Source organism: Ammodytes marinus (genome assembly GCF_949987685.1).
Source record: "Ammodytes marinus genome assembly, chromosome: 14".
NCBI classification, from domain to species: domain Eukaryota; kingdom Metazoa; phylum Chordata; class Actinopteri; order Uranoscopiformes; family Ammodytidae; genus Ammodytes; species Ammodytes marinus.
The window spans coordinates 1,551,672-1,563,887 of NC_137218.1; the positions used below are offsets into that span (position 1 = coordinate 1,551,672).

At 40.6% G+C, this 12,216-nt stretch overlaps 2 protein-coding genes across 2 annotated transcripts; both read right to left on the minus strand.

Annotated features, from left to right (window-relative positions):
• Positions 1–1,564: 1,564 nt before the first annotated feature.
• LOC307260565 (odorant receptor 131-2-like) lies at positions 1,565–2,533 on the minus strand (the record flags this gene model as incomplete). Its single annotated transcript, XM_080040838.1, has 1 exon — positions 1,565–2,533. One exon carries the CDS (start codon positions 2,531–2,533, stop codon positions 1,565–1,567), a length of 969 nt encoding a protein of 322 aa, XP_079896964.1.
• Positions 2,534–9,761: 7,228 nt separating this feature from the next.
• On the minus strand, positions 9,762–10,595 carry LOC307260566 (odorant receptor 131-2-like; the record flags this gene model as incomplete). The annotated part of the gene is made up of 1 exon (XM_080040839.1): positions 9,762–10,595. One exon carries the CDS (start codon positions 10,593–10,595, stop codon positions 9,762–9,764), a length of 834 nt encoding a protein of 277 aa, XP_079896965.1.
• Positions 10,596–12,216: the final 1,621 nt, after the last annotated feature.

Here is a 12,216-nt window from a genome sequence, read left to right on the forward strand (position 1 = left end):
CATAGACGGCATGTAAGTGGGATTAGAGTAGTACCTCCTCAGTTGAGGTCAACAGCGTCCCATCCTCACTGTACACAGCTTAGATGGTTTCCTGTTTCTCCCTCCTCAGGTGCTGCCTCACAGTCCTTCTCCATGGCTTCTCTGAGCTTCCGTTACACACGCTGCTTTGCCTCTTTCACGGCAGAAGCTGCACCCTTTGGGGCCTGTCGGTACCCTGCAACCGCCTCCGCTGTCCTCCAGGATAACATTTCTAATATAAACTTTGTTTGAACTGAAGTATTGACTGTAACTTATTCTAACAAAACAAACATTTAACTTATTATTACTTAGGTGAATTATATCCTATTGTATCTTGAACATTTTAAAATAGTATGAGTTAGGTTTTTCCCCTCATTACCTTTGCGTTCAATTTGCCCTTGTCATTTAATAGAAGCAGGACTGTGAATTTTCCATAAAATGGGATTTAAGTTGAAATTGTTTCCCAACTTCTCCTCCTGTTTCTAAGACCCTGTCACCTCCAGCCTCAGCAAATGGATAGACAGGCATCAACTTCAACAAAATCCTTTTCAAAATAACCACTTTGAGTCGTTGGCAGAATGACAATTTTGACAGGTTTCTATAGGTAGGTTTCAAGAAATACAGAGAAAAACTTGAAATGAATTAATTTTATTACCACATCTACAAGGAATTTGCTTTGTTCAGAGCATCGTTATTCTCTAGAAATACACTACTAAACATTTCTAGAACACCTACATTTTTCCACCCCAGTTCTGAGGTCTTTACACTGGCTTCCTGTCACTCAAAAAAAAAATGATTTCAAAATATTGATGTTGGTTTATAAAGCCCTAAATGGTCTAGGGCCAAAATACATTACTGATCTGCTGATACGTTATGAGCCGTCCAGAGTAGGTTGTCTGGGACAGGTCTACTTACAGTCCCCAGAGTTAGGACTAAACAAGGAGAAGCAGCTTTTAGTTTTTATGCACCAAATATCTGGAACAAACTGCCAGAGAACTTGCTGCAACTCTCAGCTCTTTTAAATCAAGTCTGAAGACTTTTCTGTTTCCATTTTGACCTGTAATTTCTATTCATTAGCTTTTAAATGTTTTATTCATTCGCTTTTCTAATGTGTATTGTGTATTTTAATCTTGCCCCTGTAAAGCACTTTGAATGGCCTTGTGTCTGAATTGTGCTATAGAAATAAACTTGCCTTGCCTTGTTTTTTCAAGTTTAATTTCTCAATGTACTTCCATTGCTGCAGAAAAGCTTAAAGTTGTGAACTCATTCTTTGCTCCCTGATGAAGGCCTTCAGACAACAAAAGACATTTACATTATTTTGACATTTTTGGTTACCTAAACCTTTTCTTTAATGCCTTTGTTCTATTTGAGCTCATTTGCTGGACGTAAACTGCTTAGTGCAGCTAGGCCTCACTGGAACCATGCGGCTGTTGTAACACTTTGTACCGGTGGTGTATATTTCATCTCTAGGCAAATGTGTCAATATATTTCTTGCTCTATTACAAATGTCTGAGGACATCATGAGCTGAACAAACATTTTAAGAGGTTAATTTATTGCATGTATCTTTTGAAGCTTTTGCTGGTTCAGAATCTTAAGCCTACAGCATAAATAGTGCAAAAGGATGGGTCTGATAGTCTGGTCTCTGAGTCCATAGATGAGAGCACTGAGACACCTGGGGAGAATGATCATGAGCACATACATAACATTCAAGACAGGCAGGAGTACTTTCAGTGGGACAATTGTTGCGACAGCTAAAACTATTGGGTTGAACACTGTGGAGGCGAGACTGAGGCCAAGCTGTACCATATGTAGCAGCAGTGTGTTACGAGCCTTTTGCACCGAAGCTTTGTCTGTGGAAGCTTTTCTGGCTGCTACCATCACACTTATGAAGGAGAAAGAGATTGTTATGCCTGCTGATATGAAAAGAAAACAAGTGTAGGCTCTTTCATAATCATGAGACACTTGCCCAAGAACAATGGAAAGTGTACTACAATAGCTCTTCATCTGCAGGCTCTCCAGCTCTTCAAATGGGAATTCTAAAACCAATATAAGTCGAATGAGCATATTTAGACAACAAAAAGCCCAAACCACAATAATTGCAAGTCCTGTGTTCCTGATGGTGATGACAGTAGCGTGCCTCAGTGGGTAGCACACAGCTACATATCTCTCCAGAGACATTACCACCAGTGTGAGAGGAGACACTTGAGTTATGAGAATAAGAAACATTATCAGAACACCACAGACAGGATACGTTAACATCATCCTAGAAGTAGACAATATGTATATTAACTGACTCAATGCCATCTGCAAAGTGTCAGCAAGAAGGAGGTTAAACAGGAGAATGTAACGAGAGGTTTCACGAAAAACATGTTTACTCCTCAGGGTGAATAACATGATGATATTGATGCAGAAAAATATACAGCATGTTAGAGTAGTCAGAGTGGAAAGTATTGCTCTTTCCAGAAACCCCAGTCTACCAGTGATGTTGGATTGAGTTTGAGTTGTATTTGACATCTCAGAGAAGCATTTTAGGCACAAGAAATATAAACCTGTTGATGTAAGAACACAAAAGCACAATACATGTGTGTAATGTAAGAACAATGACATGAAATGGAAACGTCTTTAAAGCACAAATCACCATTGAGTTACATTCAAAACCCCAAATCAATCCACAAACATTTTCCCTGTGCAGATAGTAAGCAGCGTACAGTCTGTCCATGTAAGAGCAGCTGGTCTGCAGGCTTTGCCTTCCCTCACATACTGTATATCAGCTGTGACCTACACCATGTTCACGTGACACCAACACGTCAGCATGGTTACCAGCTTGGTAACAGGTGATGTATTGCGTCTTTCATCATTTCCCCAACAACAAAGTCTCAGACAGAACAAACTTACTGAGTAAGTCAGTAAACTTTATCAAGTACAAAAAAGGTATGAAAATGCCAATCTATAGGAGAGAGTGGCCTAAGTTGTGCATTTTGTAAGTTGTGCCACCCCTTGTTTCTAGAAAACCGTGGTAGAAATTGGAAATGTGACCATATATTTAAGAAGAGCCATCCATTTGACTCATCCTGTAAAGAAGGGAGACACAAGGAATAAGATATAAGCACATTTAAGCTTAAAAAACTGTGTTTTGCCTTTCAAAGTAAAATTTCCATGATCAAGGTTTTTTGATTGTGTCTGAACAATTATAGACAAGTTTGAAAACATTTGACACATGTTTTAGTGCTTTGGTATGCTACATTTTGAGTCTATACAGTTAGCACGATGTCAGCCCTAAATTGCCGCATCATGCTTATTATCCAAATTTCTGGGATTTGTGCCAAAGGGCCTAGGTGAGTTATAAGTAAGTAAAATGTATTTATAAAAGCACATTTATGACAGTTTGCACTGTCCAAAGTGCTGTACATAGTGCATTCAGTAGGTAAACAATGAAGGTAAAATAACAATAACCAAAATAAAAGACATAAAGCCCATACATCCACATAAACACAGATAGTAGTGCAGAGGTAAGATAGTTAATGGGGAGGAAACACCAGGGTGTACATATGGATTTTGAGCCTTGATTTAAAGGCAGAAATGTAGGGGGAATCACATTTGTCAGGTGGCAGTTGGTTCCACAAGCACGGAGCAACTAGTGCAAAGTACATTTCTGAGAGTTGTGCCAGTGGCATGGCTGTATACGCTGGTCACCAAAAGAAAGTGATTGTCTACAGTAGCTCAGAAGAGAGTCATCTCAATTCCACTTAACGACACCACTGATGAGAGTTCAGATGGCCAGAAAGATGATGATGGTGACTTTGTCATTGTGAGCTTTGCAGGTAAAACCATTAGATCTGCTAGGCCTTGTTTAAGAAAATTGTCCTTCAATCTTTGTCAAATATTTACTTTGAATACACCTTAAATAAGTGATTGTCTAATGGATTTGTCTTGCATTACAGTTTATGAGATATATAGCAATGGCACAATTTACCCCATGGTATTCTCTCCAACCGCACAACTTACACCACACCGGCAACTTACACCACACCGGGGGCAAGTTGTGCAACAAGACAACTTTTTTTCCAAAAGCTATATTTCTTCAACAGTTTATTCCAGATCCAAAGTTTTTATTGCCAGGGATGCACAACACCCTGAAATATATGTACATATTTGAGTTGGAGACTTTACTGTCAAGGCCTTACTTTAAAGTAACTTTTTTTTTTTAAGATATTTTTTGGGCATTTTTATGCTTTATTGATAGTGCAGAGAGACTGAGTTGAAATGGGGCAGAGAGGGGAGTGACATGCTGAGAACGACCGCGGGTGGGAATCGAACCCGGGTCTGCTGCTGGGCCCGGCCAGGGAGGGGGACGCCTTACTAACTGAGCTAAAGGCGCCCCCTCTTTAAAGTCACTTTGAGTGAAAAGTTGCACAACTTAGGCCACTCTCCCCTATAGTTTTTTTTTTCGGGGGGGGGGGATATTTTTTGGGCATTTTTATGCTTTATTGATAGTGTAGAGACAGAGTTGAAATGGGGCAGAGAGGGGAGTGACATGCAGAGAACGACCGCGGGCTGGAATCGAACCCGGGTCCGCTGCTGGCCGAGGCCCATGGGGGGGACGCCCTATATAGGTTGGTTAGCCTTTGGAAATTAATTTTTTACTTTGTTGATTTCAGATTAAGTGGGAGAAGCTTGATTCCTCATTTGTCTTCAACTTAGATATTGGGACAATGGGTTGTTGGTTCTGAACGGTCTCAGCCTAAAATAATAAGTAACATGAACTACCGCCTGGCCGTTATATTCCGTGAGTCATACAAATGCTTCACAGTGAAAGTAGAGTGGTGCTAGGTAATGCTTTAAAGAGTGAAAACTCCTGAGACGATACAACATGGTAGGGGAGACCGGGGTAAGTAGGCACACTTTTTACTCTAGTGAGAATTGCTCATCACCTAAACATCTTTCAATAGTCATTCCTACATTAAATTGAAGCTTAAGGTGTTGGCTTGAAATGTAAACCCCTCACTTTTTCTAACTTATTGTAATAAAGAAGAAATTTACCATCAAAGACACTCTAACACAATTTGACAACCAACCCCATCAAGGGGTCGGTTGTCACACACTATGCCTATGGGGTTGTTTGTCTCAATGTTATCTTAATGGGAACAATCTTAAAAAGAAGGCAAGAAAGCAGAACTAAATTTGAAAGTTTAATTTCATTGTCAAGTTGAAAGATAGGCCTACATAACTTTATGAATCTTAACACAAAATGAGCAAGGAATAAACAAAAAGGAAATCCATATTAAGACCAACCTACTGTATGTAACAACATAAAGAACAAAACAAATAGGTCTAACAATAATAGCCTACTCAACCACAATACACACATTCACTATCTGAGTTACAGTGATGGCAAATGTAGGGTCTGCTCACTAACTAAGCAGAGATTGTGTGCCCACTGGTCAGAGGTGGGCAGAGTAGCCAAAAAATGTACTCAAGTAAAAGTAAGTTACTTTAAGATTATAATTACTCAAGTAGAAGTAAAAGTACTCATAAAAATTATTACTCGAGTAAGAGTAAAAAAGTATGCAGTGAAAAGACTACTCAAGTACTCAAGAGTACAAGTAGGCCTACTGAATTACTCCAGATTTATTTTTGAAATATACAGAGCAACACAAACGGTACAGAATAGACACGAACATAATATAAAACAGCAATGTTCAAATAAAGATATGTTAAATAACATAATTTTAAATAAAACAATAAATAAGGTATTTAAAAATCAAATGAATAACCCTTGAACTCAAACAATAATAAATTAATTATCTGCCAAATTAAATACATCACCCTTCAAATAAAATGATAATAAATTAGGCTTGTCCAAAATTATATTAATTAAAACCAATACACTTATAACACTGTTGCAATTGTTTTGCACATACACATTTTAGAACAAATTCCTACAATATGTCACTGGCCCTGAGAAAATTATCTAGGTTGTGTTTAGCCCCAAAAATATAAAACACAAAATTAAACTTCGTTACACATCAAAACCTGCTGGCACACTCACTTAACGTATAGTGGCTGAACAAAGAGACCACTCTCAGACTCTCACACAGCCAGACTGGGGCATGCGAAGTGAGTAGGCTACAGGGAGAACAGGACATGTGTCAAAGAAGAACAGTTTCTCTGTAATTGCGAGTGTGTGGGAGTCTGTGTTATATGCGTTTAACCTACATGGCACGGCCACGGACACAACATCGGTGCGGAACCGCAGCCTTTAAAAAAGTCCGCGGACATTGTTGAGCCCATGGTTGAGCCCTATGACAACATGACAACACTTGTCATGTGACTGAAGTGGCTGCATTTGATTGGCAAGCTTTTGTAATGTGGTTTTTATTGGTTGAAATAGTCACGTGATAGAGATGTTGGCTGAAGACGTCCCCGGGGAGAGAAATCATGAGAGAAATAGCTCTTGCATGTAATAAATAAAATGTATAAAAAAATAAGGTAACGACCGTCACGTAGCCAAATGGAACGGCGTAAAAGTACCGTTCTTTCTTCAAATATTTACTCAAGTAAAAGTAAAAGTATGTTGCAATAAAACTACTCCTAAAATTACAATTTATTCAAAAAGTTACTCAAGTATTTGTAACGGAGTAAATGTAGCGCGTTACGACCCACCTCTGCCACTGGTTGCACATACAACACTTCTCCCTTACCTCCCTTGAACGGGTGCTGGAGAGAACGTTTCCATACAAACCAAACACAAACTATCCTCTTCATCTGATGAAGATTCCTCCTCCTGTCTCTTTCTCTTATGTTTCTTCTTCCCCAGCTGGGTTGGAGTGCACTGGGATGCAGTAGCCTTGGCAACTGGTCTAGTTTGGGATACACTGGGTCGTTTTGATTTTGTTGCCCTTTTTCTCTTTTGCATGCTAGCTGCCTTTCCTGCTCTATTCTCTCCTTCTCTGGGGTGTCAGTGAGGATACAGCTTGACATTTTCTTTTGTTATTGGGTTCCTTTCCTGGCTGCACCCTTTGGATAACATGTGACAACCAACCCCCCAAAAAATGTAACGACCATCCCCAACTGGAATTTCTTTCTAGCATCAAGGCCAACAACCATCTGACAACTAATTAGCTTGCTAAAAATGATCTAAACTATAGCTTACCCTTCACACTTTTTTAGGGTAACAAGTGTTTTGTTATAAACCCATTGTGTAAAAACCTAGAAGAAAAATACTCAGGAGCTAAATATTTTCAATTTGACATGAAAAACACTAACAGTCCTCTCACCTCAAATTCAGCAGTCTAACTTCAAGGAAGACTATGTAGGTGACCTCTGATCCCAGTTGTGGATATTTACATACTAAAATTTAACAGACAGCACCTTCTGATTCCGAGATATAACGATTGTGACAACCAACCCGTGTGACATATTACCCCGTTCTCCCCTACAAGGTCACTGCAACATCACAATATTTAAGTTCGCAGTAACCTTTGACCCCAAATATGTAATCAGTTCCTATTTGAGTCGCCATTTGTGCAAACTTTAAAGAAAATCTCTCAAAGTGTTCTTGACAAAAAGAAAAGTCAGTGTCCTTGACCTTTAACCTCCAAGATGTTATCAATGTATCGTCTAATCAAAGATGTTATCAATGTATCGTCTAATCAAGACGAGATATTGCATTCACCAATGAGGTTACAGTTTCTTTTTCTGTCCTCCAAAATCTAAACAGTTCATGTAATTTCTGTTAGCGAAGGTTAGTGCGTCCCACTGTGGACACAGGCGAAGGCGAGCAGGCCTTCTTCAGTAACTGAAAAGCTGAGCCAGACTCTCTCTCCTGGACAACATCATAGCAGGACCGGACACTGCAAGATCTTGGAGTCGGGCCTCCACAAGACCCTTTGAAAATGGCCAGGCATGTACCCTCGCATGGGGACATCTGCATTCAGGGGCTAGCCACAACAGAGCTAGCAGGTGGTTGGTTAGCAGCGAGAGGACAGGCAGGCTGTGGACCCACAACCCCCAGGCTGATAGACCTCATAGCAGGCGGATAACTAGCTGAGATAGCGGGCTGCAGTCTAGCAGACTGGTAGTTGGAAACCAGGGTCTGAGGCTGGCAGCTGGGGTAATTGATGAATATCCCCTATCAGCTTCCACTTCTCCTTCTACCATAGACGGCATGTAAGTGGGATTAGAGTAGTACCTCCTCAGTTGAGGTCAACAGCGTCCCATCCTTACTGTACACAGCTTGGATGGTTTCCTGTTTCTCCCTCCTCAGGTGCTGCCTGACAGTCCTTCTCCATGGCTTCTCTGAGCTTCCGTTACACACGCTGCTTTGCCTCTTTCACGGCAGAAGCTGCACCCTTTGGGGCCTGTCGGTACCCTGCAACCGCCTCCGCTGTCCTCCAGGATAACATTTCTAAACTTTGTTTGAACTGAAGTATTGACTGTAACTTATTCTAACAAAACAAACATTTAACTTATTATTACTTAGGTGAATTATATCCTATTGTATCTTGAAAAATTTAAAATAGTATGAGTTAGGTTTTTCCCCTCATTACCTTTGCGTTCAATTTGCCCTTGTCATTTAATAGAAGCAGGACTGTGAATTTTTGCATAAAATGGGATTTAAGTGGAAATTGTTTCCCAACTTCTACTCCTGTTTCTAAGACCCTGTCACCTCCAGCCTCAGCAAATGGATAGACAGGCATCAACTTCAACAAAATCCTTTTCAAAATAACCATTTTTTGAGTCGTTGGCAGAATGACAATTTTGACAGGTTTCTATAGGTAGGTTTCAAGAAATACAGAGAACAACTTTAAATGAATTTATTTTATTGCCACATCTACAAGGAATTTGCTTTGTTCAGAGCATCGTTATTCTCTAGAAATACACTACTAAAAATTTCTAGAACACCTAGATGTTTCCAGTTTGTATTGTATCACATCACCCCAGTTCTGAGGTCTTTACACTGGCTTCCTGTCACTCAAAGAATTGATTTCAAAATATTGATGTTGGTTTATAAAGCCCTAAATGGTCAAGGGCCAAAATACATTACTGATCTGCTGATACGTTATGAGCCGTCCAGAGTAGGTTGTGTGGGACAGGTCTACTTACAGTCCCCAGAGTTAGGACTAAACAAGGAGAAGCAGCTTTTAGTTATTATGCACCAAATATCTGGAACAAACGGCCAGAGAACTTGCTGCAACTCTCAGTTCTTTTAAATCAAGTCTGAAGACTTTTCTGTTTCCATTTTGACCTGTAATTTCTATTCATTCGCTTTTAAATGTTTTATTCATTCGCTTTTCTAATGTGTATTGTGTATTTTAATCTTGCCCCTGTAAAGCACTTTGAATGGCCTTGTGTCTGAATTGTGCTATAGAAATAAACTTGCCTTGCTTTGTTATTTCAAGTTTAATTTCTCAATGTACTTCCATTGCTGCAGAAAAGCTTAAAGTTGTGAACTCATTCTTTGCTCCCTGATGAAGGCCTTCAGACAACAAAAGACATTTACATTATTTTGACATTTTTGGTTACCTAAACCTTTTCTGTAATGCCTTTGTTCTATTTGAGCTCATTTGCTGGACGTAAACTGCTTAGTGCAGCTAGGCCTCAACTGGAACCATGCGGCTGTTGTAACACTTTGTACCGGTGGTGTATATTTCATCTCTAGGCAAATGTGTCAGTATATTTCTTGCTCTATTACAAATGTCTGAGGACATCATGAGCTGAACACACAGATAAAGAGGTTAATTTATTGCATGGATCTTTTGAGGGTCAGAATCTTCAGCCTACAGCATAAATAGTGCAAAAGGATGGGTCTGATAGTCTGGTCTCTGAGTCCATAGATGAGAGCACTGAGACACCTGGGGAGAATGTACATGAGCACATACATAACATTCAAGACAGGCATGAGTACGTTCAGCGGGACAATTGTTGCGACGGCTAAAACTATTGGGTTGAACACTGTGGAGGCGAGACTGAGGCCAAGCTGTACCATATGTAGCAGCAGTGTGTTACGAGCCTTTTGCACCGAAGCTTTGTCTGTGGAAGCTTTTCTGGCTACTGCCATCACACTTATGAAGGAGAAAGAGATTGTTATGCCTGCTAATATGAACAGAAAACAAGTGTAGGCTTTTTCATAATCATGAGACAATTGCCCAAGAACAATGGAAACTGTACTACAAATGCTTTTCATCTGCATGCTCTCCAGCTCTTCAAATATGAATTCTAAAAGCAAATTAACCTGAATGAGCATAGTTAGACAACAAAAAGCCCAAACCACAATGATCGCCTGTACTGTGTTCCTGATGGTGATGACAGTAGCGTGCCTCAGTGGGTAGCACACAGCTACATATCTCTCCAAAGACATTACCACCAGTGTGAGAGGAGACACTTGACTTATGAGAATAACAAACATTGTCAGAGCACCACAGACAGGATACGTTAACATGATCCTAGAAGAACCCAATAAGTACATTAACTGACTCAATGCCATCTGCAAAGTGTCAGCAAGAAGGAGGTTAAACAGGAGAATGTAACGAGAGGTTTCACAAAAAACATGTTTACTCCTCAAGGTGAATAACATGATGATATTGATGCAGAAAAATATACAGCATGTTAGAGTAGTCAGAGTGGAAAGTACTACTCTTTCCAGTAACGGCCGTCCAGCAGTTATGTTGGACTGATATTGAGTTGTATTTGACATCTCAGAGAAGCATTCAAGACACAAGAAATATAAACCTGTTAATGTAAGAACACAAAAGCACAGTACATCTCTTTCTATGTGTAATGTAAGAACAGTGACAAAAAATAAAATTTTCTTTCAAGCACAAATCACCATTGAGTTACATTCAAAACCACAAACCAATCCACAAACATTTCCCCTGTGCAGATAGTAAGCAGCGTACAGTCTGTCCATGTAAGAGCAGCTGGTCTGCAGGCTTTGCCTTCCGTCACATACTGTATATCAGCTCTGACCTACACCATGTTCACGTGACACCAACACGTCAGCATGGTTACCAGCTTGGTAACAGGTGATGTAATGCGTCTTTCATCATTTCCCAAACGACAAAGTCTTGGACAGAACAAACTTACTGTGTAAGTCAGTAAACTTTATCAAGTACAAAAAAACTTATGAAAATGCTAATCTATACAGGTTGGTTTTTAAAAGCCTTTGGAAATTCATTGTTTACTTGGTTGATGTCAGAATTAGAGGGAGAAGAAAAGTAGAAGTTTGAATCCCCTTTTGTCTTAAACTTAGATATTGGGACATTGGGTTTTTGGTTCTGAACGGTCTTGGTCTAATAATAATAAGTAACTACTACTGCCTGGCGGATTTCTGTTAGCGAAGGTTAGTGCGTCCCACTGTGGACACAGGCGAAGGCGAGCAGGCCTTCTTCAGTAACTGAAAAGCTGAGCCAGACTCTCTCTCCTGGACAACATCATAGCAGGACCGGACACTGCAAGATCTTGGAGTCGGGCCTCCACAAGACCCTTTGAAAATGGCCAGGCATGTACCCTCGCATGGGGACATCTGCATTCAGGGGCTAGCCACAACAGAGTTAGCAGGTGGTTGGTTAGCAGCGAGAGGACAGGCAGACTGTGGACCCACAACCCCCAGGCTGATACATCTCATGGCAGGCGGATAACTAGCTGAGATAGCGGGCTGCAGTCTAGCAGACTGGTAGTTGGAAACCAGGGTCTGAGGCTGGCAGCTGGGGTAATTGATGAATATCCCCTATCAGCTTCCACTTCTCCTTCTACCATAGATGGCATGTAAGTGGGATTAGAGTAGTACCTCCTCAGTTGAGGTCAACAGCGTCCCATCCTTACTGTACACAGCTTGGATGGATTCCTGCTTCTCCCTCCTCAGGTGCTGCCTCCCAGTCCTTCTCCATGGCTTCTCTGAGCTTCCGTTACACACGCTGCTTTGCCTCTTTCACGGCAGAAGCTGCCCCCTTTGGGGCCTGTCGGTACCCTGCAACCGCCTCCGCAGTCCTCCAGGATAACATTTCTAAACTTTGTTTGAACTGAAGTATTGACTGTAACTCAGTGGCGGCTCCTGACAATAATCTCAGGGGGGGCAATTGTTGCCATGATGGGAAATATGACCCAAAATTAACCTAAATCAGATAGCATATGACAATGTCATATTGCATTTAACTGTTTGTTTTTCCTGTTCATCTGTCATAACCACTCTGGCAACA